Source organism: Onychomys torridus, chromosome 18 (assembly GCF_903995425.1).
Source record: "Onychomys torridus chromosome 18, mOncTor1.1, whole genome shotgun sequence".
Lineage (NCBI taxonomy): Eukaryota > Metazoa > Chordata > Mammalia > Rodentia > Cricetidae > Onychomys > Onychomys torridus.
In genome coordinates, this window is record NC_050460.1 from 60,749,145 (window position 1) to 60,774,779 (window position 25,635).

General features: G+C 50.6%; 1 protein-coding gene across 5 annotated transcripts in view; it reads right to left on the bottom strand.

The window, feature by feature from the left end:
- Positions 1-25,635, bottom strand: part of Slc37a1 (solute carrier family 37 member 1) — a 63,817-nt gene that overhangs the window by 21,183 nt on the left and 16,999 nt on the right. For 3 of the 5 annotated variants that reach the window (XM_036168360.1, XM_036168362.1, XM_036168359.1), the window contains exons 2-10: positions 23,351-23,575; positions 19,046-19,127; positions 12,240-12,372; positions 11,580-11,658; positions 9,231-9,366; positions 6,456-6,532; positions 5,246-5,412; positions 1,977-2,014; positions 44-124 (exon numbers count right to left, since the gene is read on the bottom strand). In XM_036168360.1, the coding sequence (XP_036024253.1) occupies positions 44-124; positions 1,977-2,014; positions 5,246-5,412; positions 6,456-6,532; positions 9,231-9,366; positions 11,580-11,658; positions 12,240-12,372; positions 19,046-19,127; positions 23,351-23,406 (849 nt within the window). In that variant the 5' untranslated portion in view covers positions 23,407-23,575. Of the gene's footprint in view, positions 1-43; positions 125-1,976; positions 2,015-5,245; positions 5,413-6,455; positions 6,533-9,230; positions 9,367-11,579; positions 11,659-12,239; positions 12,373-19,045; positions 19,128-23,350; positions 23,576-24,034; positions 24,135-25,635 lie in introns of those variants that run through there. The other 2 variants (XM_036168361.1, XM_036168363.1) reach the window with 2 other exon arrangements.

The window sequence follows — 25,635 nt, forward strand, 5'->3', positions numbered from 1 at the left end:
TCTCTGAAGACATCCCAGCAGGTGGAAGCCACGTGTCACTCACCAGAGGTCCGTTCTTTTCAGCGTGTGCGGTTTGCTTCTGCAATCTAAATCTGTTGATGCTGTTCTCAGAGACTTTGGAATGCTGGAAGAAGAGCATCTCATTAGAGAGTTCCTCAATAATGTTTGGACTGGGGCTGGGGAGATGGCTCGGCAGTTAAGGGCACTGGCTGTTCTTCCAGAGGATCGGGTTCTATTCCCAGCACCCACATGAAAGCTCACAACCGTAACTGCAGTTCCAGGGGATCTAAGGTACTCTTCTGCCTCCATGGGCAGTGCACACACATGGCGCATATACATGCATGCAGACAAATGCTTACCCACTAAAAGCTAATACATTTTTTAAAGGAACACTTCTATCCCTGCAGAAAAATGATGAGGGAAAAAATATGATAAATGACCAGAAACATGCTGCTGTTTCATGACTTCCTGGGAAAATTCCAAACACCCACACTGCACCACTTCATTGAAAGCTCACGGTTCAGTGGTCTGTTGAGCCAGAGCCCAGCCTTGTATCCACCACTGACCTCAAGCTCAGAATGTTCTTCACCTTTAGAGACAGGAGTCTGTCACCTGTGTCCTCCCCAGGCCCACCCCCACTGATTCGCCTGTCCCCCTGGATGTGTCCTCTTCCGGATGCTTTGTGAAGTGCATGGATTGCTTTGCTAATGATTGTTTTACTAACGACTTAGCTTCCTTATGTAGGCTAGATGTAGGTCCCTCCCAAGACATGATTTGCAAATATTCCCATTCTGTGGGCCTGCCTCACTGAAGACTGCACCATCTGGAACACAAAAGTCTTGAATTCTGACATTTTTTCCCCTTCAGTTCTTCTGTGCTAAGGCTGAGCACCCCCTTGACTTCGTGTGGTGAAGCTGAACCCCACTGTGAAACATTAAGAGGGTGGAAGTACCTGCTGTTCTGTTTATGATCCCCACCCAGCCTGACACCGAACCTGAGGACAGCTGAGCTCTGGGAGACCCCAGGGATTCACTCAGACATTTGAAAAGGAGGAAATTAAAATACACTTTGGCCTTTTGGCCAAGATCATGTATTGGGGGGAGAATCAGGCAGACCCAGCCCAGACTTAACTCTGCATCACACACACACACACACACACACAGAGAGAGAGAGAGAGAGAGAGAGAAAGAGACAGAGACAGACAGAGACAGAGAGACAGAGAGAAAGCTTGGGCTTGGCTTGGTCCCTGTATGTCTGGACCTGGCTGTGGGGAAGAAATCATTTCTAAGACATCTCACTTCTCCAGGTGTGGCCACAGCTGTCCAGAGGGACAGATGTTCCCACGTGGAAGCAAGTGTCCAGGTTCTACCACATCTAGAGGTTAGCCACCCACTCACAGAGGCCTTAGATCACAGTAGGAACATGCCCGGCTCTGTAAGCTTGGACTCCGAAATCTGTGCTTCGGCAGGGACATGGCTTTGAGAACTCTTTCAAATATCAACCACAGCTACTCTTCCAGAATACAGTCATCTTCTTTGCTTACTTTTGTTGTGGTTTAGAAAGAGCTAGAATGCCCCACTCCCTGCACCACCCCCAGCCCACAGCTGTTGAGCCTCAACTGGAAGGGGCTCTGGTGCCCTCTGCTGCACAGTTCAGGCACTGTCCCCTGAGCTGAGAGCTCGGATGGATCTGCTTGCTATCCACAGGAAGGTCCTAACATGTCACAGGGCAGAGGGTAAACAGGTTAAGGGTGATTCTGACAGAAATGGGGGTCACTGAGGGATGTCAGGCCAGGTTGTGGAGACAGCCCCTGCCAGTGGAGCTGAGGGTCAGCAGGAAAGGCTCGGTAGGTGGTGATGTGGGCTGAGAGAGATTCTTGTCACGTGTGAGGCTGTGGCCAGCCTCTCCCTTCTGGCCGTATGGGCTGCAAAGACTAGGCTGTTCTGGAAGGGAACAGGAGATACAGGAGCTCTTACCGTGGGCAGGGTGGAGGAGCACTTGATGTCCTTTGGATCTGAAAGAGCACAGAGGAGATGGTGGCTGAGCATGGCTGCCCACAGCAAATGAACCCACCCGGGGCCCTCAGCGGTCCTTGGGGGTGCTGCTGGCAACGGAACTGCTCTTCCCCTGGCATTCCTGCTAAGTGAGTGCTTTTAGGGTCTCTTCTCACAAAAATAGTAACAAAAGAGGCGGCTATGTGAGTGGACGGGTATGTTTCATGACCATAACTTTTTTTGTTATTGTTGTTTTTCGAGACAGGGTTTCTCTGTGTAGCTTTGCGCCCCTGGAACTCACTTGGTAGCCCAGGCTGGCCTCGAACTCACAGAGATACGCCTGGCTCTGCCTTCCCGAGTGCTGGGATTAAAGGCGTGTGCCACCACCGCCCGGAGACCGTAACTTTTATTAGCTATGTGCTCTTGAATGTATGTAATTAGGTTCATTTGAAGAGAACAATACACCATCTTGGGTGGCTCAGCTCCTCTCCAGGAAGTGCCAGGACGCGGGTGTGGTGGACATGACTTTGAATATGAAAAGAGCTTGACAGTGTGGTACGTCAGTCTGAACTAAGGACACAGTGGGCCGTGGAGCGGTTAGACGGAACACAAAACCAAGAGACTGGTGCCGCCGCCGGAGCACTGTCAGAACGGCGTTTATCATGGGTGGTGAATGTCTGAGAAATAAAAGTGAGTGGAGATCAGACAGTTGCCAGGAGAAAACAGAATGCCAGCGTCTCTGCAAGTGAGGGGTCACGGAAAGGTCCTGCCTGTCCTGCCACCCGAAACTCATCCAGAGGCCTACTGGGTCTTGGGTGGTCACTCAGCTCCCCAAGCAAGCAGCGGCTAGTCCCTGGACCCTGTGTTCTTCAGAGAGAACGTGTGAGAACAGTCCTGGAGCCTGACACAGTGTCTGGGATGCAGGCAGCACTCCACATGGGACATGCTCTGCCTGCCACCCGGGAAAATGTCCCGGTTATGACAGATGAAGGAGCACGGGGGGGGGGGGGGGGTCTCAATCCCAAGGCAGGGAGCAGGGCCAAGCTCAGCTCTTCTTGTAAAAGGGTAGGAGGTGGAGGTGACCTCAGGCATGGTTGGCACGGCACAGGGGAGCCGTCCTTGTGGGGAGCACAGCCATGTCCAGACTGAAGCCGCACATGGTTGACCACCAGACCCTGGAGACAGCCTTGTATTGTGCAGGGAACGGGGAGGGGAAGGGGCCGCAGTGAGCTTGGACTAGATGGTAGGTGGTCTTCCTCACACTTGGCAGTGACCACCAGATGCTGATAATATTACATATAACAACCCCAGGAACTGAGGAGGGATGACCGCTACCAGAGGCCAATCCTGAGCCCAGGCTTGGGGTCCCAGCTTTGACTCTATGCCCTGGCACTAGAGTACCCCACTATAAACCACCTTCCTGTCCAGAGCCCAGAAGGACAGGGTAGGCAGGAGACACAGACCAGCTCAGAGGAATAGTCCTGACCACATTGGCTGTAGCAAAACTTTCCAGAGAAATGGGCAACTCCAGGTCTGTGGCTTCTAGCCCAGTCAGCTGGCTGCAAGGCTGGGTTGGCCTGAGGAGTGGAGACTGTCTGCCCCAGGGTGGATGGGGAAGAACAGGACCAAGGTCATGGCAGTTAACAGGCAAGAAGGACAGTGGGTCACCCTGGGATGGGGCACAGGGTCCAAGGAGCCTGACAGACAGTTCTCTCAGGATCATCCTGTCCATGAATAGCAGGAGGGAGCTCATAAGAAGGAGGCTCCGGGTTGGTGACCAAAAAGGTGAAAACAAAAGGTCCACTGTTCTGGATAATTCTGTCCTGAGTAGAGGACAATGCCCTGTCCCCGCCTGAGCTGAATGGCAACACCAAGTCTGTGTAGCCAATGCCACACCCTCTGTGCTTCCTCCTCCCGTCCTCCTTACCCAGAACCAGCTCCTCCATCAGGTAAAGAAGAGAGCACACTCCCTGGGAACTCTAGAAGTGGGACAGGGCAGACACGGGGCCTGGAGCCTTAGTGAAGGGGAACTGTCACTCTCCAGATATCTGGAAAGGGCAGGGGAGGGGAGGGCAGGGAAGGGGAGGGGATAAGGCCCAGGAAGAAAGGTGGCACAATGGCCTTTCTAAGAACTCCAGTGACTTGCCAACTAGTTAACTGGTTGCCTTAGGACAGCAGCCACAAGGCCCTGCTTATCTATAGTGCACTTGCTGGGGCCGGACTGCCAGCCTGCCAGCCATTTCCGGGGACTCTGGGGAACACTATGAAATGGGGCTAAGGAGAAGGCCCACATCGTCCACGCTCCTCATAGACCGCACATCTAAGTTCCAGGTCTGAATGTCCGTTTCTGTTTTCACCTACCGGGAGGGCTGGCCGAGAGGGCCACATCTCCCTTGATTGGTAAGGTGGAGGTCATTGAAAAACTAACAGATTGGCTTGAGCAGTGGTGGGGAGGAGGGGAAGAAGTGAGGAACTGAACCCACTAACACATGTTCATTTCTTGGGTGAGGGTGGTGTGCAAGCTGGGGGTGGGGGCAAGGTCAGTGTGTGCAGAGTACAGAGGCTGGAGCCCTGGAGATGAGGACAGAGGCTGGGGACCATCTTGATACCCCAGAGCCATGTGCTTTCATCTTGCTTCAAGCAAAAAAACCCCTAAGAACTAAATGGCCTGACTATCTTATGGACCAGGAAGAGGATCAGAGTGCCCACAGCAGGGGCTGCTCAAACCTTCCACTTGTAGGTTCTTTGCCTGAAAAGTTAGTTTCAAAATTTGTTAAATCAGACGTCCAGGGCTGACCGGAATAGAGCATGGACTTCATTTTCCCACAGACACTTTACCTAATAAGATATATGGCTTTCAGCCACATCACGGTTTTATGACATTGTCCGAGAGGCAGCTTATTGCAAAGTACGCAAGCTGGTAAAGTCCATGTCAGCATGTGGAGGTGGCCAGGGTAAGCAGGTACAACAGCCATGTAGGTGGGGCCTGTGTACTCAGGTGGATGGACGAGGAAGACCTGAGACTTCCTGGTAACGCAGATACACGGTGCTAAGGGAAGGATGGGGACCGGAGGAGGAAGAGCAGAAAACCCGAGCAAGACTAGGAGACAATGGGCTGCTGGGAAAGTCTGTACAGGGCTTGGCTAGGGGATAGCCAGGGTGAATATGGGCACCCACGGCACTGCAGTCCGCACTAACTTGCCCTGAAGGTGAAAGCCCAGGTGCCCATTGCTAGAACCATGTATACTTACGTTCAATGAGAAAGAGAAAGCACACTATCCCCATGGCTGCCACGATGGCCCCGGGCACGATAAACGACAGTCCCCAGCATGTGGACACCCAGTAGCCGGCAATCAAGGACCCCAGAATGTTGCCCACGGAGGTGTGGGAGTTCCAAATCCCCATGATCAGGCCTCGCCTACAACACAGCGTAATGGGACAGTGAGTAGGTGCAGTGGGGCCAAAACGGGGTCTACATGCAAGACGGGAGCGAGAACATGGCAGCCCGAGAGCTGGGCCAGAGGAGCCAGGGTGGCCCCACAGAGGCTCTGTCTGCAGGTGCCGCGAGACTGCGGCCTCTCGCTGGAGAACCATGCTTTCATTCCGCTGCAGGCTGCGTCGGCATGGAGCCCACCTTTGCTCAGAGATCCCTGAGTCTATGCTTCAAAGAGGACAGGGGGCTTTTCCTACAGTTCTTGGAAGGCTCGGGATTTAAATTGGTGCCTCCACAAACGTGGTAGTCGGTCGGCTATCGTGGGGACAGAAGCTCGTACTGGCACACACGCCAAATGCCTAAAACGGGCTTTCTAAATCGGGCTTCTGAGTCCGTCTCCCGATTTAGCGTCTCCATCTTGGTTGGCGTCTCTATGGTTACTTCACCCCAGCTAAGCTAGGCAGAGACTACAAGTGACTGACTGCACTGTCGCATCACTAGAGCCAGGCCAGGCCGGCTAATTAGGGACTGGGTGACCTCTGCCAGAATGTCTCAAACTCCACGGCCAGATGCAGACTCCAGTTCAAGAGGCCTGGGGTAGCGGCCCAGATTCTGTGTTCCACAAGCGTGGTGGAAGCTGAGGCCAGAGGCCACACAGCCCTCTGGTGTGGAGTCCAGGTCACACTCCCTGCTTAAGTGGCCGGGGAGAAGGCTGTGTTCTGAAGGTACATAGGTTCTGGGTTCTGAAGGTTGTAGCCCCGTGGGTACTGTAGAGCCTCTGTCTTAGAGGTTTCAGTAAGTACATTGCTTCTAAGAAGAGCCTCATTAATGCTCCTGAAATAGGCTGAAAGAAAACCTGAAAATAATGTGGCCTAGTTTCTATCAGAACCTAAAAAAACAAACAAAAAAACAAAAAACAACCACCACCACCACCACCACCACCACCACCACCACCACCACCACCAATAACAACAACAACAACAACAATAACAAAACGCTTTCAAAGGGGGGGGCCATGTTTTCCTCACCTTCCTTTTCCAAACCAGTTGCTGAGGCACGTGACGACACTCGGCCAGCCTGTGGTCTGCACCAGTCCGTTAATGATCTGTAGGTAGGAAAGAAGGCTGACTTGGGAGATACCGGTCCCTCCCCATTCTCCCTGTGCTGGGGCTCACACAGAAATAACAGCACTTTATGTCAGTCTCAACCACCAAAGGTGAGAAGTAAGTTTTATATTTATATGTAGATTAAGCTATGAAATTTAAAATACATATGGAGCTCATGTACATAAAATATATAGAAGCATGGATCTATTATAAAGTGTGTATAAGCCAAGAATAGTGGTACATGCCTGCCATCCTAAGCTTCTAAGGAGGCTGAGGCAGGAGGTCTGTTGAAGAGGGGAGTTTGACATCTCCCTGGGTAACACAACAAGACTCCATTTCAAAAATAAAATAACACCCTCCACACACTCCCATACACCCCCCACACACACACGAAAAGTAAAAAAAGCCAACCCAAGCCTTATATGGTGGCTCAAACCTATAACCCTAGTACTTAGGAAGAGCGTTGTGAATTTGAGGCCAGCCTGGGCTACATATGAGACTGTCTAAAAAAGTTAAAAATAGCTGGGTGGTGGTGGCACACACCTTTAACCCCAGCACTTGGGAGGTAGAGGAAGGAGGATCTTGTGAGTTCAAGGCCAGCCTGGTCTACAGAGTGAGTTCCAGAACAGCCAGGGCTACCCAGAGAAACCCTGTCTCAAAAAACTAAAAAATAAAAACAAAGTCAACCCAGCCAGGACCCTCAGCCAAGAACATTCTGACAGGTCAGGCTCAAGCATTCCAGACTCCTTGGAATCTAAACATTCTGTAAAAATAAGAACTTTTCTCTTTATAGACTCATTTATAAACTGCTACAAATTCAGCATAGAAATGGCATGTCTTCCCTGACTGCCCACGTTGAAGATTCCTTCTCAGAAGCCAACACAGCCTTGACCCAGCTCTGGCATGCATTCCCGCCCTCTCCAAGCAGGTGCTGGACCTGCATTTAATGAAGGGACCAGTACCAGGAGGTTCACTTTGGTGTCATCAGAACGGAGGCCATAAAAAAAAAGGCCAGCCCAGTGCAGGCTGTTTCACTGGACAGTGGGTCCTCCAGGAGGCATGCAGAGGGCAGCATGCCCGCCGGCTGCTGCTCCTGGATCAGCAGCCGGCCTTTGCTAGAGGAGCGTGCTGGGACTCTAGGGACTTGTTTTCCTACCCTTCTAACTCGGTCTGTCATGAAGGTCTCAAGGCTTCTGCACCCAAGGAGTGAAAGCAGAAGGATCAAATGCATCGTTGGGCCTGCAATGGCTGCATCCATACCGAACGGTCCATGTTCCCCAAGCAGTGTGACAGCTTGAGACACAGCACTCACACTGTGTTAGTTACTGCTGTGGATATCACTCTGTATGCTGTGAATGTGTAGCTCTGATTGGTTAATAAATAAAATGCTGATTGGCCAGTAGCCAGGCAGGAAGTATAGGCGGGACAAGCAGAGAATTCTGGGAAGCAGAAGGCTGAGTCAGGACGCTGCCAGCCACCACCATGAGAAGCAAGATGTAAAGATATCGGTAAGCCAGCCAGGCGGTGGTGGCGCACACCTTTAATCCCAGCACTTGGGAGGCAGAGCCAGGCGGATCTCTGTGAGTTTGAGGCCAGCCTGGTCTACAGAGCGAGATCCAGGAAAGGCGCAAAGCTACACAGAGAAACCCTGTCTTGAAAAACAACAACAAAACAAACAAACAAACAAAAAAAGATACCAGTAAGCCACGAGCCACATGGCCAGGCATAGATTTATAGAAATGGGTTAATTTATGATGTAAGATCTAGCTAGCAAGAAGCCTGAGCCATTAGGCCATACAGTTTGTAATTAATATAAGCCAATGTGTGTTTACTTGGGTACAAGGGGCTGCAGGGCCATGGGAGCCGAGCAGGACTGGAAAAAACTTCAGCTACAAGTTATTATAAATAATCTAGAGATAAGTAATCTACAGGAAGATTAGATGTGCATTGGAGCTATGTGAGCCCTATGCTGCTTAATGCACAGGACTTGAGCAGTCACGGACTTTGCTAACACAGATGTCCTAGAACTGATTCTTCCAAGGATGCCAGGGGTACTTTGCCACAGGCAAGAACAAAGCATGCTTGTAAGAAAGCTGCTCAACTTTATTAAGCTCAATGGCATGGTTGTGAAAGGCAAAATTAAACAAGAGTTGCTTTGGTTTTTTTTTTTAAATCACACCTTTCCCGCCCTTGGCCATCTGGAGAAATTGGGCAACGCCATTTCCTCTGCTAGTCAATATTTACCCACAGAACTGCAGGAGAGGGCAGAAGCCAAGAGGTCCCACAAAGGCTGGGCTCTCAAGGAGGGCAAGCTGGGCTTCTGGTCCCACCCCTGCCTGCCCCAGGCCCTCCCTGCAGTGAAGGAAGGTCTCATAGCTCTCTGTATGGCAGGCTCCGCTCTAAGCCGACCCTTCCTCCTACCCTGACCACCCCCTTGGCCACTTTGGAGTGATCACTGAGGTTTCACAACTCACTGGCCTGCCAGACTGACAGCTCCTGAAACAGGAAGTAGCCATTCAGGTGCTGGAGCGCAAGGGAGGAGGGCCTTCCTGTGCCAGCTGCTGGAGACCCGACCTTGGAAGGGCGCTGTTCTGCCCCTCACCAGCATCTGGCATTGGCTCTCTTAGCAGAGGTGGGCTCAGGACCTGAACATATGCACCGTCCTGTTCCTCAGTGAGCGTGGAATCAGGCCCTTACCTGGGTCATCACGTAGAATCCCAAGCTGTGGATGTTATAGAAGTAGCCCACGCCGAACAGGGCTGTGAAGGCGCCACTGGCCAGCATCCCAAAAGTCAGGTAATACCTAATCGGCAGGCGTTCCCCTATTATGCCACTGAGGGAACAAGGAAAGAGACCAGCTTGAGGAAACAGCACAGCACACTGCCAACCACTATGACCACGTCTCCCTCCCGGATGTCCTGTGCCATTCTCTGGGCTTCTAGACCTCTGAGCCCTACCATTTCCAGGGAGACCGGACGGGGATGTTTCTCTGTGAAGCTCACACACTCCCATGGGAACTTTTAGACTCATTTCTCATAAAAAAAAAATCACCAACTGTCAAACAATAAAACAAGCACTGTGACTCACACCGCCACTGCCTACCACAGCAGGACTTACCCTGCTCCTTAAGCCTTTGATATCCCAAGCACACAGCCAGGGGACAGAGCCATTTAAAGTGTCAATCATTAAGCTACGGAAGATGACTAATTGGAAAGAGTGTGACCCTAAACAAGCGGCCCATTCGATGGGCGGTAAACAAGAAACCTGTGTGAACACACTGGTTGGGTGGGTCAGCTAGGACCACACTCCCCTGCCTGGCCGACCACTTCCTGCCACAGCCACTGCCGAGAGGGGCGGGTCCTGAGTGCTAAGAGCAGCAATGAGACACGGGGAACTGACTTATTTGGAGTCTTACCTCCCTGGGCTGTTTGAGGTGAAAGTGAACTACATCCATGTGTTAGGTCGGCCGTGACACTGTAGTGGTGATGAGCAAGACAGGGCTCCAGCGTTGTGACAGGGCAGATACAGAACAGGATGCTATCACATGACACCACACTCTACCCCTTTACCAACATTACCAAGGAAACACACGTGATTTCAGCAGATACCAAAGACCCCACATGATCTTTCAAAACTCCACAGGGGCTAGGGAGATGGCTCACTGGTTAAGGGCACTGGGTCCTTCTAGAGGACCTGAGATTTGGTTTCCAGCACCCATGTCAGGAGGCTCACAATGAACTGCCTGTAACTCTGGCTTCAGGGGATCCAATGCCCTCTTTTGGCCTCCATGGACACCTGTGCGCGCGCACACACACACACACACACACACACACACACACACACACACCTTTAGAAACTCTAGAAAATCCACAAGTCACATTTCCTTCCACATAACCACTCCAGGGCTCCAATAAGCAGAGAATGTGGGCAGATACCTGCCTGCCTGATAACAGCACCCTGGAGCAAGTGCCATTGTTCCCACATCATCTCCAGGACCTGTCTGCCAGCAAGCTTTCCCTCCTGTGCTCATCAAACAGGAAAAAGCTACCTAGAACCATGCAAATGACCTTTGAACATGAAAACAGGAGTGATGCACAATGAAAACACACTGGGGAGCAGAACTTAATCACAGAAACTGGAGAGCATTCTAGAGTTAAGGTTTATCTGTCCCATCTTGCTCAATCCAGGGATTAGGGCACATATCAGGGGCTGCGAACCTGCCTAGGCAAAGGGGATGAATCATATGGGCTCCCGAGAGCGTCTGCTACTGGCTGCCACTGAGAGGTGCCCTCTAGGATGGCCACCTGGTGCCACTAGGCATCTCCTCTCTGTTTGTGAGATTTAAGGAACAATTCTGATGGAATGGACAACACCCCACACCATATCTGATCCACAGAGGACTCACGCCCACGCTGCACCTGCGGATCCTGCCAGGCAAGACCTGGGTATACCCATCTCCCATGTTTTCATTTCCTGTACAGAGTCACATGACATCCACTGTCAAGACCTCAGTGGTGACTGCACAATGGTCTGAGGGCTGTCATGCCTTCTTGTCATGGCACAAAGCCCATCTGTAAAGTGGCAGGTGCCCTTGCCTCCCTCCTGAGATTTTGGAATGGACTTCATGTTCCACAGAACCCCATTTCAATAAACTCATTGATGAGCCAGTTAAACACTTACAGGGATTCCCTGAGACTCCCAGGCTCCAGGGGGTCTAAACAAAGTCTCTTGGGATGAAGGCTGTTAGTCTCTATGATGCTTTTCCTTAATTTTTCTCCAATTCTGGGGCTTGAACCCAGGCTCTCTTACATGCTGTGTATGCTAGGCAAACACCCTGCCACCAAGCGATCTCTCTAACTCTTCAGCAATGTTATTTTAAAATACGGTGGGAATGACAACATCAACTCGTTTTTAACCAGCCACTTATTTGCTCTCCAACCCTGGGGACATCTACTACCTCCTAGGTCCATCCAATGACAGCAAAGAACATTTTCTGTACTGAAGGGCCCAGAAGCCTGGAAAGGGTCAGAACATGGATGCCCCTACCTCAGGTACATCCCAATGGCATAGGCACACAGGAAGGAGTAATCCAGGGCTCCAAGTAGCTGCTGGTAGTTGTTCTTATCTGTGTGGGTTTGAGAATCAACAGAAGGGCTCAGAATTATTCAATATGTCCTATAGTTGAGCTATAAAATACAAAACCTATATTCTGCAAGTCCCTTTGAAAGGGAGGCACTCTAATAATTCCAAAGACACATGGGAGCCCAACCACTGGCCAGCTTCTTGTGAAAGAAAATGAAGCCACTTCTTTTTCAAGTTGCCCTTGAATATGTCCTTCGGATTTGACGCAAACCACACTGGCCGTGGTGGGTTTGACTTTGCATTTCAAGGTCACCTGGCTGGCCTGCGGCACCCCTCATCAGATTTTGCTTGGCAAGCTCTAACCTCCAAGCGTGATAGGCTCACACTACAGGCTATCTTCTAGAGACTTCCCCGGCACATACATGCTTACTTAGGGGGTGGCCCCTCTGCATGTGGGCATGGAAGATCTGGTGATTGATTGCAGGGTCATGTTTGCTAGGGGACAATTGTCACCGAAACACAATTACACTTGGGGATAGCAGCACTGTCCTGAGAGCAGCCAGTCTGTAGGAACCCCAAAGGATGGCTGCCAAGATCCCTGGGCAACAGAACATTTGAACTCACCGAAAGGGGCCCAGCCACAGTCGGTCTCGTTGTCCAGGAGCCAGTGGGTGGGGCCATGTCTGGAACTGCTGCTCGGGCCACTGAATCTGGGCTCAGGCTCATCCCCTGCAGCACACTGCTTATGGAGCTCGCCCTATAGCAGACAGGGGTGGTGGGGCAGCATAAGTTTACTTGGGATGTCTCAACCAGACAGGGTGGCTTCCCTCCTCACAGAACAATGGCTTTTTGAGCAGAAGGAGGCCTCTGGTAGGCGTCTGAGGCTCACAGGAGTTCCTGCTGCCGACAGTAGGCTCTGGCAGCATTTTGCAGTAACTCCAGCTCACGACCAAACAGCCAACCCAACCACCACCAGTCTCTAAAGGCCTAACAGTGGAGACAGCATCAGGCAAGAGAACGCCAAGCCGAGGGCCAAATGCTAGGCATCCTTGACGGTCCGTCCCTGGGGAAGGAGGGGGTTAAGTGCTGGATGTGACAACTGAATCCTGCAGAGAGATGAAAGAGTTTTAGGTGTTGCCAGAACAGGGCTGAGACTCAAAACATGGCACTCACAAAACAGAGCCAATGGAACACAGGCTGTGTGATTTTATTTCCATGGGTTCAAGCATGGATGAGAGATACTCTTGAGGCAGGATGAGTCTTATGGCTACTTAGAAGGGGATGGTGGGGCTTGGCACAGGGGGACTGGAAAAGCCCCACCTTAACTTAGGTGCTGGGTACCCAGGTGTATAGGCAAAGACGGGTCAAACCAGATGCTTAAGGTGAATGCATTTTATTGTGCACAGATCATTCATTTTATATATATATATATATAAATCAGCAAGGCAGCTGGCCAAGATATTGACCCAGCTGGGAAGTGTGAGGACAGACTACCGAGAACAAGTCACACAGTGTCCTGTCTTGATCTCCCCATCTGCATAAGAGGCTATTGCTCACTTATAGAACTGAGATTATGATACTGACTACCAAGCTTTCTACACAGTGTGTGGGATGGGGCCACCCAGAGAAGGAAGCCACTTTTCCAGCAGGAGTAGGCCAGGACTATCTCCTGGGAAACTGAGGAGCAGGGGACTGACTCTCACATCCATGTCTTCTGCACTAGATTTAATAAAGGTCCCGTGTCATACAGAGCTCAGGTGAAACAGCCCATCAGCTATGGGCGAAGGTGGCAAGCAGGACCTTCTGGTTAGGGGGACAAGGAATCCTTCCAGTGTCCCTGGGCTGGATCCTGAGAGTCATAGGGGCCCAGAAACTGGTTCAGAAAGCGGGTCTTACTACAGCATCGGGCAGGGAGCCACCCGGCCACCACGCACATGGCAAACTTGTCCACCTCTGTTAGGACAGAGTAGCTATTGTGAGGGCAGGTCGTCTGAAAGGCTGCCTTGGTCATCCTGGCTGGACACATGGCCTCAGCATGGCATATCGATGTGGCTTCTCTACATCACTGGCTTTGCGCACACCCCTGTGTTGTTCTGACATCACTGCTTTATAAACTGATTATTTTCTCACAAGCTTCCACTGGCAGCATGGATGTACCATAGAGGCTCTGGCTTCTCTGTCATGCTGGATAGAACACAGTCACTCGGCACTCCCTACTCAGGTTTTTGGCTGCCCCTGCCAGGGCTGTTAAATGGGGGTGGGGGCGGTGGGGTGGGAGTGGGGATGTTGGCTCAGGATCTACCAAGACCTCAGTTTCCTGGCTACTTAATAGGTGAGAATTGAGAATTTCTGCCTTCCCTATGATATTCTTTCTTTTCTTTTCTTTCTTTCTCCCCCCCCCCCCCCCCCCCCCCGACAGGGTTTCTCTGTGTAGCTTTGTGCCTTTCCTAGAACTCACTTGGTAGCCCAGGCTGGCCTCGAACTCACAGAGATCCGCCTGGCTCTGCCTTCCAAGTGCTGGAATTAAAGGCGTGCGCCACCACCGCCCAGCCGATATTGTTTCTTAAGGACACCACACCCAAGGGGGCTTCTCTGTTGCTGCTCACTGAGGACAGTCACAGGCCAGGAGGGTCATCTGCAGGACTAAGTGAGCATGTTAGCCTTGCATGGAAGTAAAGACTATGGATTCTATAGGCCCTACTCAGAATAGAATTCTGTGACTTAACCTGCCTGGGGAACACCATCCATGGAAATCAGAACAGTTTAGAAATGATCCAAAATCTTCCGTAAGCCACAGGCAAGGTTTTCAGGTCCTGCCCATGGTGAGCGACACCTAGCACCCTGGTTAGTTAGGGTCACAGACAGGCATGGACTTGAACCATGGACTACTGTTGGCTGCTTATAACTGACTGACCTTAGTACGCTCGCTGGCCATCAGCTCTGAAGCCAACCTGACAATGACTGGAGTCACAGGGTGGCGGAAGGATGGACTTCACACAGAGAGCACCGCCCAGGTCCTAGCCTTCCCCTGGGGCCAGCACCTGGGGACTGACTCCACAATGCTTGGGCACACTCCTGCAGCTAGGCTCTCGTCTCACTGGACACCATATTCTCACATCTCCCCAGCCTTTCATGTTAGAAATGTCATCTTTGCCCCGCCTGTAGCCCTGCTGGGAGGCTGCTTCCAAGCACATTAGTTTTCAGTAACATTGCCCTATTTTAACATTTCAGTGACGTTTGTTCTGAAAACCCAGGGTTGGGGGTGGGTGGGGGGGGAGGCGATGAGGACAGACACATAAGCATAATTAAGACAAGTCCAGCAAATTCTCACATTGGGCTCAGTGAAACACACTAGGCTCCCATGGGCTGATTGTCAAAGAAGCATTTTGGGGAGAGGGCGTGTCCATTGAGAATCATAGTTTATGTCAAAGCAGTGTCCTTTGCAAAACATTTTCAGGATTCTCTTCCAACAAGCTCCACAGAAAATCTATCAGCCTGTTACAGCAGCTGGTTAATAAGACCTGATCTAGGAGATTAGCCTTGTCAGTTCAAGAGTTTGCCTCGCAAGCTCGAGGACCTGAGTTAAAGCTCTGGAATCCATGGTGGGCGCGTGGATGGGTATGGGAGTGAGTGCTTTTATTCCTAGCACTGGGGAGGCGGAGACAGGCAGCTCTCTAAGCAGAGATGGCGTAGTCAGTTCCCGTAGTCAGTCACCTATTTCATTTACTCATGATTTTCTCAAACTTTCACCTACTGAATGTGCTCATGTACTTTGTTTTCCCTTTGGGTCAGTATAAACAAGGCTGCAATAAGGACATTTACACTAGCTGGGTGTGGTGGGCCATGCCGTCATGCAAGACTCAGAAGTTGGAGGCAGGGTTGGTGTGAGTTTCCAAGACCAGCCTCAAAAAAAAAAAAGCAAGATTTGCCCTTCTAAGACCCACCCTGAAATGATCCATTTCCTCCAGCTGGACTTACCTTCAGGATTCGCCCACCTCCCAACTGTCTATTCAAATCTGAATCCAGCGGTGGCTAATCTGCTGACAGGCCAGAGCTTGTGTGATCTGTTGGGATCCTCCCATCTCCTGGCATCACTCAGCCATCAAGTTGACAAGATTACCCACCCCAGGCAGGAGCTGAAGTGCTAAAAAGCAGAGCTGCATCCTCCCCATGCCTGTCCAGACTCATGTTGTCTATTCTAGTCAGAGTTTTGCCTGTTCTCTGTCTAATGCTTTGATTATGGTACTTCAAAATGCATGAACTTTTTAAACTTTATTAAAATGTTATCTTTTACACTTTCTTTTAGAAATAGGGTCTCACTATGAAGCTCTGGCTGCTCTAGAACTCACTATGTAAACCAGGCTGACTTCGAACTTTGAGTGTTGGGATTAAAGGAGTGCACCACCACCACACCCAGTTTTTGGTGATTAATTCTTAAGCAGCATCTTTTCATATAAACTTTATTCAATAAAAAACTGGCTGGGTGTGCACGCCTTTAACCCCAGCACTTGGGAGGCAGAGGCAGGCAGATCTCTGTGAGTTCGAGGCCAGTGTGCTCTACTTGAGTCCCAGGCCAGCACAGGGCACACCCTGAGACCTTGTCTGTAAAGGAAATCTCTTCTGAGGTTTTCCCTGTGACCACAGGAAGCACTGAAACTTTCTAGAAAATAGCTTTCCTTGACAGCTCTGACCTTTTCAACTGTGGTTTACTGTGTGCCCTGGGGTCTTTACCATTTTCAGTTCTGTGTGCAGAGGGCTGTCTACACGCACTCCAGAGACCCTGCAAAAATAAATCTTTGAGAAACCATCTATTTACAGGTTCTGCTCTGGACCAGCCTGGAGGAGAGTCCCCCAAAGTACCCCTCCAAGGGGACAAGAAACCCATCTGTCTACCAGCCAGGGAAGACATCTGCCTCAAATAAAGATGTTTGGCTGCAGGTGGAGGATCACGGGAAGGGACAACCCTAGGTTTATCATTGTGTTTTTAAAGGTACTTTTTTTTTTAATCAGAGAAAAATAAAAGTAATCAGTGATGATTCAGGGCAAGTGTAACCCTGATTGACCCAGCATCACTTGACAAATGAGTCATGATCACTGGCAAATCACCGCTCAGCCTCGGGGTCCATGTCCAGTAAGCAAATGTATTCCAGCTTTGTTTATAACCTTCTGGGAAATACAGACTGCAGATGGTGACTCATGGGGTCCCTGATAGGATCATTCCCTGTCTCTGGTGCCATTTGTGTCATCTACAGCCGGATGCTTGCTTGCCAAGGCTCTGTGAAGTCTAAATCATATGTGGAGACCGTCTTGCCTGTGTCAGGAGGCAAAGCAGCCTGTGGGACTCAGCATAGGGCTAATCCATACCCAGATGCACTGGAAGGTCTGGCTGTTACAGGGAACCCTACAAGATGCTGACCATATGCAAATAATTAGCTGTCTTGGAGACTCCGGGCCAGCACTGTCCAGAGCAGAGACCTGAGGCTGGAGTTAAGAGCACAGGCTGTTCTTGTATAGAACCCTGGCTTGGTTCCCAACACCCACATGGTGGCTCACAGTTGTCCATAATTCCAGTTTGGCGGTATCTGGCACTCTCTTCAGAACTCTGAGGGCACCAGGCATGCATACAATGCACATACATACATGTAGGCAAAACACTCCTACACATAAATGAAAATAAACAAACCTTAAAAAGTAATAGAGTAGAGACCCTGGAGCCAGAGGACCAACGCAGGAGATACTAACTTGATCTCACTCACTCTGGATGACACCCCCAGGGCTGCTGTGAGGTCTGTTTTAGACAGCAAACACAACAGGACCATTGGTTATGGAAGTCTGGTTCAAACCAAGACACCTCCTCAAGAAACCCAGGGTGACTCTTGCACACCCAAGGCGAGGAGAGTGTGACCTTGGACTATGCTCACGCCACTTCCGGGCAAAACCCTCATGCTTGTCAAGTAGAGTCCAAGGCTCAGGTCGTGCCCCAGACACCCTCTGGTAGCCACTCATCATACCTGTCCCACAGGCGAGTGACTCCGTGGTGACATTCCCCCTTCTACCCGGTACAGGAAGTTGTCCCTCCCCCGCCATGCAGGCCCAACCCTTCCAGCTCAGTCCCAGAAGCCCCAGCGAGGCTCCCTGACCGTGCTTCATCCCAGGTCTTAGGTGCTCACTCGGGCCCCTGCAGGGGTGGCCTGCCCTTGCCTTCTGTGAAGTGCCTCTGTCTGGAGCCACGTGTGAATTTCTCTAAGTAGGAAGAGTCACAGAGCTAGCCCTTGTCACATGTCACACCCGGGAGCTTTTAATGCCACTGACTACTTTCCTACTCTTAGGTCTCTTTGAAACCTTTCTTTTCCTTCCTTCCTTCCTTCCTTCCTTCCTTCCTTCCTTCCTTCCTTCCTTCCTTTCTCCCTTCCTTTCTCCCTCCCTTCCTTCTTTCCTTCCTCTCTCTCTCTTTCTTTTTTCTTTCCAGACAGAGTGTCTCTGTGCAACAGTCCTGGTTGTCCTGGAACCCACTCTGTAGACCAGGCTGGCCTCAGACTCAAAGAGATCCGCCTGCCTCTGCCTCCTGAGTGCTGGGATCAAAGGCGTGCGCCACCACCCTTTCTTAAAGATTTCTAAGTGTTTTGTTTCTATGGCAAACTCCTGATTACCAGGAGCCAAGGAAAAGCTTTAGCCTCTTCTTAGTAAACGAATACGCTGGAGAAGGCACACAGGCCTCCAGAGGCAGCAGGCCCCTATCTTGTCTCCAATGCTGGGAGCCCTTCCAGGGCAGCTAGCCCTGCTCAGCTGGGAAGGTCACGGCATCAGAGTCCTGAACCAGGTCCTACTGACAGATGGAAGGCAAGTGGGTAACAAAGCCATAAATAGGCTGATCTTGGCACAGAGTAGCATCCTTATTTCCTCTACAGGAATCAAAAGCCATTCACTTCTGAGACTGGACCACAGAAAGGTGGGATGAGAAAACATACCCGCTTCCTTCCTAGTTCTGACGTTAATACAGAGGACTCGGTGTTCAGTGGGACACCTATCCCTAGCCTGCTCTCCTGCCGAGGCTGCCCCAGAACCAGGCAAGGGGTCAAACTGCACCAAGAGTCGGGAGTCCCTTGGAGAAACGTTTAAGACAGAATTCACCAGGAAAGAAAACCCAGACAACATAAATATCTAATTAAGTTTGGGAATTCTGGAACTGTAGTCTGATGGAGATGTGCCTCTGAGGGGATAAAGCATGAAACAAGGTAAAGCTTTGAGTCTCTGAAAAAGGAAAATAAAACAAAGCATGTCCAAAGACCCTAAAAGGAAGATGCTAGAATAATCTGTCTCCAGCAGTCTCCCTGCCCCCATTCTCCCGCCCTCCTGCCTGCCTGAAGACTGGAAACTCCAGTCTTCAGGCAGATACAGGATAGATAGCCCCGAGCTCGAAGATGTCTTACCTTCACTATGCTGATAGGTTTTCGGGATAAGTGGAAGCTGGCATAAAGCAGGAACGTCAGCATGAAAATGAAGGCCCGGTACCTGGAACACATGTCGTATACAGGGCATGAGAGGTGTCACACTGGGCCGTCTACGTGTTAGTCACTCACCAACCCCACTTTACAGTCTCATGACAGTATCAGGACATTAGAGACACTGCCATTCCTGATTGTCCAAACCGAGACCACTGAAGCCCGGCAGGAGCCGGGGGAAGCCAACATCTTCTGCCCCATCCCCCACTGTGACACTGTCCCAACAACCAAATAGTTCTCTAGTGGATTCCACAGCGGAGGGGGGGTAGGGGTGGGGTTCTATAATTCAAGACATGTTTGACACCAGTCTACCCGTTAATAGTGTCAGACCCCACGGGTTGAGGGTTCTATCCCACACATGGCCTCCACTTCTAATGACACGTAATAAATGGTGACTCCTACAGACCCTGTCTCTCTTCAGTTCATTTGCTTGAGGGACTCTCTGAACCCAGAGAAATCCTTTCTTGCATTTGCCTTTTGTTACACAGCCCACGGAGAGCCAGTTCGCTTGACAAGAATAAGGACATGCTCAAGAGACGCCTGTCTCCCTGTCTCTGACTACGAGACTTTTGAAACCATGAACGCCAAGAAGTGAGAATCTCCCTAGGATGCTCTTGCCTGGAGAAGGGAAGGGCTAGAGCCTTGGCCAGCCTGAGGGAAGAGACCTGCCATTCTTGGCATTCTTTGGCCAAAGCTGCTACCCGGGCCCATCCCCTGAGCTGGTTATGAGAAACGACCCACTGACCTCTCTCTGCCAACCCCATTTCTAGCTCCCAGCCAGACTCTAGCTCCTCTCCAGATATTTTCTTCAGTGCCTAGGGCAGGGCAGCCTGGGCATGGGTTTCCCTCCAGAGCCTCTCAGTTTGACTCAGGAGCCTGGGATAGCTTCCAGTGGCCACTGCTCAGGGCTGCCTGGCTAAAGCTTAGAGGGATGACTCAGTGGCCTCGGGCTCTGTCTGTCTACTCCACCACGGGAATTGAAACTCTCCTATTGTGATGAAGAGGGCTGAGGAGGGCTGGGCCCTGACATACTACATTCCTCAGCCTCACTAGGTTTCAGTCAAGGAGACAGGGGGATGAGGTGGTGGTAGCCAAGGGCCCCACTTTCCACCAGGCCCTAATTCAGGAGGCTCAGGGATGAAAATGTGAAGCTCTTTGGGACAGCCCCTCACTCATGCTGGTGACTCTTCAGAAAGAGAGAGCCTCATGGTGTCAGGGGCTCCTAAGCCTCCTCCTGTGGGTTGCAGTCAAAGGTCAATGAAGAGCAGGCAGGATTTCCCGGAGGCAGAAAAGGAAACCCTTATCTACAAGTAGTTGGTGCTGGGCCCAGCCTCCTTCCTCCATTTTCAAAGTCACCCTTCTATCTTTGGCCTTGGCTTCCTAGAGGACTTGGGGTGTGGGAGAGGTAGTGGGTGGGAGAGGCTGTAGACGGTACATGTCACTACAAGAATAGAACCTGGGTTAACTCTGAGTTTCTAGCAAAAAAAAAAAAAAAAAAAAAAATGCACATCCCATCAACGCCAGCTCAGGGCCAGGATGCACCCCCAGACTCTTCTCAGGGGTATCTGTATGGTTCAGACATGCCCAACTATTTGTTATATTGTAATATAACACTGTCATCTATTCATTCCATTTGAGAACCATACAGTCAAGTTACAATAATAACTAAAAATCTCTCTCTCTTTCTCACACACACATACCACCACCACCACCACATCTGCCATGCACCACACATACACACACACACACACACACACACACACACACACACAAACTCCTCATGTTTTAAGACAATTTATGATTTTGTGTTGGATTTCGTCCATTGCTCTCCTTGACTGCCAATCAGATACGCCTGGATGGTTCCTGTGTTGAACATTGGTTACTAGCTGGTGGTGCTTTTTCAGAAGGTTGTCAAACCTTTTGTGGGAGGGGCCCACTTAGAAGCAGATGTCTGGGGAGTGGGCCTTGAGGCTTACAGACTTGCCCTACTTCCTATACCACTGAGATCAGAGCAAAGCAGCCTCATGCTTCCATCATGGCAGCTGATAGCAGCTTCCCCAGCTACACCTTTCCTACCACAAGGGTCTCTACCTTCAAACGCGCACAATAAGCCCATCCTCTCTTAAGTTGCTTTCTTTCAGGTCACAGGGATGAGACAAGTAATTAATACAGTGCCCTTGAGTGTCCCATCCTTCAGAGAAGCAGTGGCAAGCCACTGTGGCATCGTCTGGTCTTGGTCCAGCGTCACTTGCCTCAGTCACCTAGGAATTCAACAAGTGCTTTTGAGAAGAAGTACTCATCAGTGTGGCTGGTTTAGAGACAAATCCCAACCCTTTCTGAACTCAGAAACCAGGCAGCCAGATACAGAAGGAAGTTCATGCCTTTGTCAGAGCCTTGATCGGGAGACGGATGCCACTGAGATTGACATTGGTCATTTGTTAAGACACCACCTGCCTTGGCAACAGGACCTTTTCCCCACACTAAGTAGAGAATAGGAATTTTGTAGGAGTATGCTATGAGATGATGGAGATGGTCTTAGGTCCCAGCTACCAGGCCTCTGATCCCGGAGGCTGGCTTCCTGGGAAAGGAAGCATGGTCTGCTCCAGTGGCTCACAGGTTGTGACATTTGTGAGGATACATCAGATGCTTTTCTCATCCAGTGGGCCACCATCTACTCCTAGGATCAATTATTTGAGGTTTCAAGTTTTTCTAGACCTTGTCAGCAAGCAACAGTCCCTTCGTGGTACTCAAGGTGTTGTTTCCTGACTTCACATAGCACACCTGCTGCTCCTGCCAGTTGAGACATGTGTGTCTCTGAGGCTCTGGAGAAGGAGACCAGGAGCCAGGTATGCAAACCAGTTCTGGACCTCTGGGGTCCCTTCTCATCCCACCTCCACATGCCTAGTCCCTCCTCTCTCCACAGGACCTTTAACCCGTGCCCCTCCCCAGCTCCACTTGCCAAAAAGGCACTGTCTGACTTTCTGGCTGAGCAAACATCCAAAATGAGAGACAATCCATAAAACATGTGCTTGAACGTTTCAATGACCTGTCATAAAAGACAGACAGTGCCAAGGGACATTTTTTAGACTAAAGGACACAAACCCCACGAGATGGCGAAATGCAGTGTGTGGCTCTGTGTCAGATCCTGGACGGAAGAGGAACTGTGAAAGGTCTCACTGGACACTGGACCTGGTACTGAACATGGACACTGGTCACAGGGCCTCAGGCAAGCATTCTACCACTCAGCTACATGCCCAGCAAAAGGCAAAATCTACATAGAAATGTTTAAAAATAAGAACTGTACAATGCCTGCCACACACACCTACATAAAGTAGAAGGAGCAGACGAGGTAAACGGTAAATAGTGGTGATCTGTATACACAAGAACACATCGTGGATTTACAAACCGAGCTAACCAGTCTCCCAATAAAAGTGTGTCAAGGGCTGTGGCTAGAATCTCAGCAGGCCTCGAGGGAGAGTTGTGGAGAGAAGCCATGTGCGGATGCTCCCAAACCCACCCTGAGACCTTTCGGAAGAGCCCAGTGGAAGTGGGTGAGTGGGCTAGACTGAGCCTGTGGAGACGACTGCCATGCTGAGCAGAGGGAGAGCAGAGCTTCCCGAGAAAGACTCAGAAAAACTCAGTCTCCACAAACCGTCTCCTCAGTGGCAACCGGAAAGGCTCCTGCCACCTGTGCTCTTGAGGACTTACTTTCCTTTCCAACAGAATTTGTTTACCTGCTAAGTGCCCATTCCCATGTCTCCTATTAAAGACAATAATAAGCCCCAGGTTCTAAACACACCGTGGGACGCATATTTCTCTGGGACCCTCCGTGAACATGCGATGAAAACCTTTTTTTCTCCTTCACCTGTCTCGTCAGTTTAACTTGCTAGTGCCCAGGCACTCGACATAGAGGGGATAGCAGGGCTGAGGACTCAGCTCAGTGCCAGGGGAGGCTTGTTTAGCACTCACAAGCACCACAAAAATAAAATGAAAAGAGAAAAGGTAAGTTTTTCCTTCCTGACAGATGAGGAGTCCAAACGCTGTCTGCGATGTCACCACCAAAACACAGGACTCTTGAGGGCTCCAGGTAGCAGCAGGCACCATGCACCAGCTATGAGAAAGCCGGACGCCCATGCTCCATAATGCAATACAGGTGGAAAAGCCACCCAATGCCCCCTGTCACTCAGCCCCACACATCACCACTCCAGAGGGCAGACCATCACCAGAGCTTACCACTGATCCCTGGAGAAGGCGATGATGAAGCGGATACCCACAGGGAGTTGAGCCATTTACGTGGTCCTGACCTCGGAGCACCAGTCCCGTAATCAGATGCTCCAGGAAACGGGTTAAGATTGTTTTCTGACAGCCCTGCAGTTCACACAGCCTGGAAAAGCAGCCACAGCAAACGTGTCCTACTGGGTCCTGCCCCCTCTTCCTTCCATCGGGGTCGGCCGAGGTCTGTGGGAGAAAGAGAGGCATTAAGAACCTGTGTGGTCCTGATGATAGTACCCGGGAGACAGCGGCAGGCAGAAGGCACTCCACAGAAGGGGAGAGGCCACCCACAACTGATCAAAGCTACACGGCTGATACCAGAAGAAGCTCCCGCCATGGATGCCCTGGGGAGGATTGCTCAATCGGAGCTCACAGAATGCTCCAACGATTCTTGAAGGGAAGTGGGCACTCATCTCTGCCTTTAGGGCTTCCACTCTGCCCCAAAGCATATGTCCATTGTTTTAGTCATGTACACAATCATTAGAGCATGGGCGTGGGGGCGGGCACTGGACTTGCTCCTTCCATTCCTACTCACTAGGCCTCCTGTGAGCCACAGCAAGAGAGGATTGTGGGCCTGAGCAGACCGGCAGAAGGGATCAACTGTCAGTCACTTGGGCTGTGGTTCTGCAATTGAGTCTGCCATACCTAACACTGAGGGGACGAACTTCCCATCTGCCGCTGTGGTTCCCTGTCCAGTGCTCACGACATTGGCTTGGGAAAATGAGCTTGCTCTGAAGGCTGGGCTGAAGAGGGGGCGATTCTGGAAGGGATAGAACAAAGCCAGAGAACTGATAACGATCCCAGCACTGAGGTAGGCGGGTCTCCTAGCCTGAGCCCCACACCAACCTCAGGACATATATTCCCAAGGCATTGTATTTTTCCAGAGTGGAGTCTATTTCCCCACCTATGAGCTTTCAATAGACAAATATCCTGGGCTGGGGGCATAGCTCAGCAGTGAGTAGCAGGGCAGAGGCTTTGGGTCCCAAACCCCGCAGTTCACTTGCACAAAATCTGAAGAGAGTTTAGCCCAGAAACCAGCCTCAGAACCCTCATGGAGGGATGGAGGCCTTTCTACCTCAGCCAAGAGAGCTCCATCTTTCCCAGGACCCCCAAGGGGCCTTAGCAAGTGTCACTCAGTCCTGACCCTACACAGACCCCATAGCTAGTCCACTCCCTTAACTTCTCCAGCTAAAAAATGAGGGTGACGGTCTAATGGCATCAACACTGTTATACACAAACATGATCTCAGAAAGGCCTTGGCACAGGGCCTGGTATACAGTAGATAGTCCATTAGTACCAGTGGGGGTGGTTCCGAGGGGGAGCTTCAGGGAGGGCAGGGTTCCCTGTCCCATAGTGTAGCACAGAACAAGAGCAAGGAACTCAGTTGGAGCCAGCCTGGAGGCTTATGCCTATAATCCCAGAACTCAAGAGGCTGAGGCAGGAGGACCATTTTGAGTTGGAGGTCAGCCAAGGTCACCTAGTGAGTCCCAGGCCAGCTAGAGCTCCGTAGCAAGACCCTGCCCCTAGATTAACCCAAAAGTTGCAGGACTTTGGCTCAAATCTCCATATTTAAATGATTTCTTTCAAAAAAGGTTTGCTCGAAATGAGTTCTTTGGGTTTGATCCTACATATGTTTCGGGTGCACCTATGAAATACCTCTGTGATGATGGCTTCGGATTAAAGGATTTGGTTTCAATTGCACAAGGCTTGAAAGTGGACAGCCAGGGTCCAGTTTTTTCCCTCCACCAAAATACTGAAAATTCACTCCCTGCTATCAGCGAAATCTGTCATCCAGCAAAATCTGGTCCAATAGCAAAGCTCCAAAGCATAAAGAGTTACCAGGAATTAGAGATCTGACACCCTCACACAGACATACATGCCCACAAATACCAATGCAAATAAAAAATTAATTAATTAAAAAAAAAAGAGTTCAGGGAAAAAGCCCCTGGCTTTTTCCATTATATGCTAATGATTCCCCAGAGGTGTGTGTGTGTGTGTGTGTGTGTATACATGCACTACCCCATTGATGATTCCACATTCAGGGGCTGAGAACTCAGCTTAACAAAGCCCTTTTCATGCTGGCCTGGACAGCATCCCCAAAATCTGTTCCCTCCAAATCCCAGGTCATAAAGGCTTTACTGACACACTATGGTGATATTTTATTTGTGCTGAAATGTGATTTTATTTGTATGTTAATAAAGTTGCTTGGGGATCAGAGCTAAGAGCAAGCAATTAAGCAGAAGTCT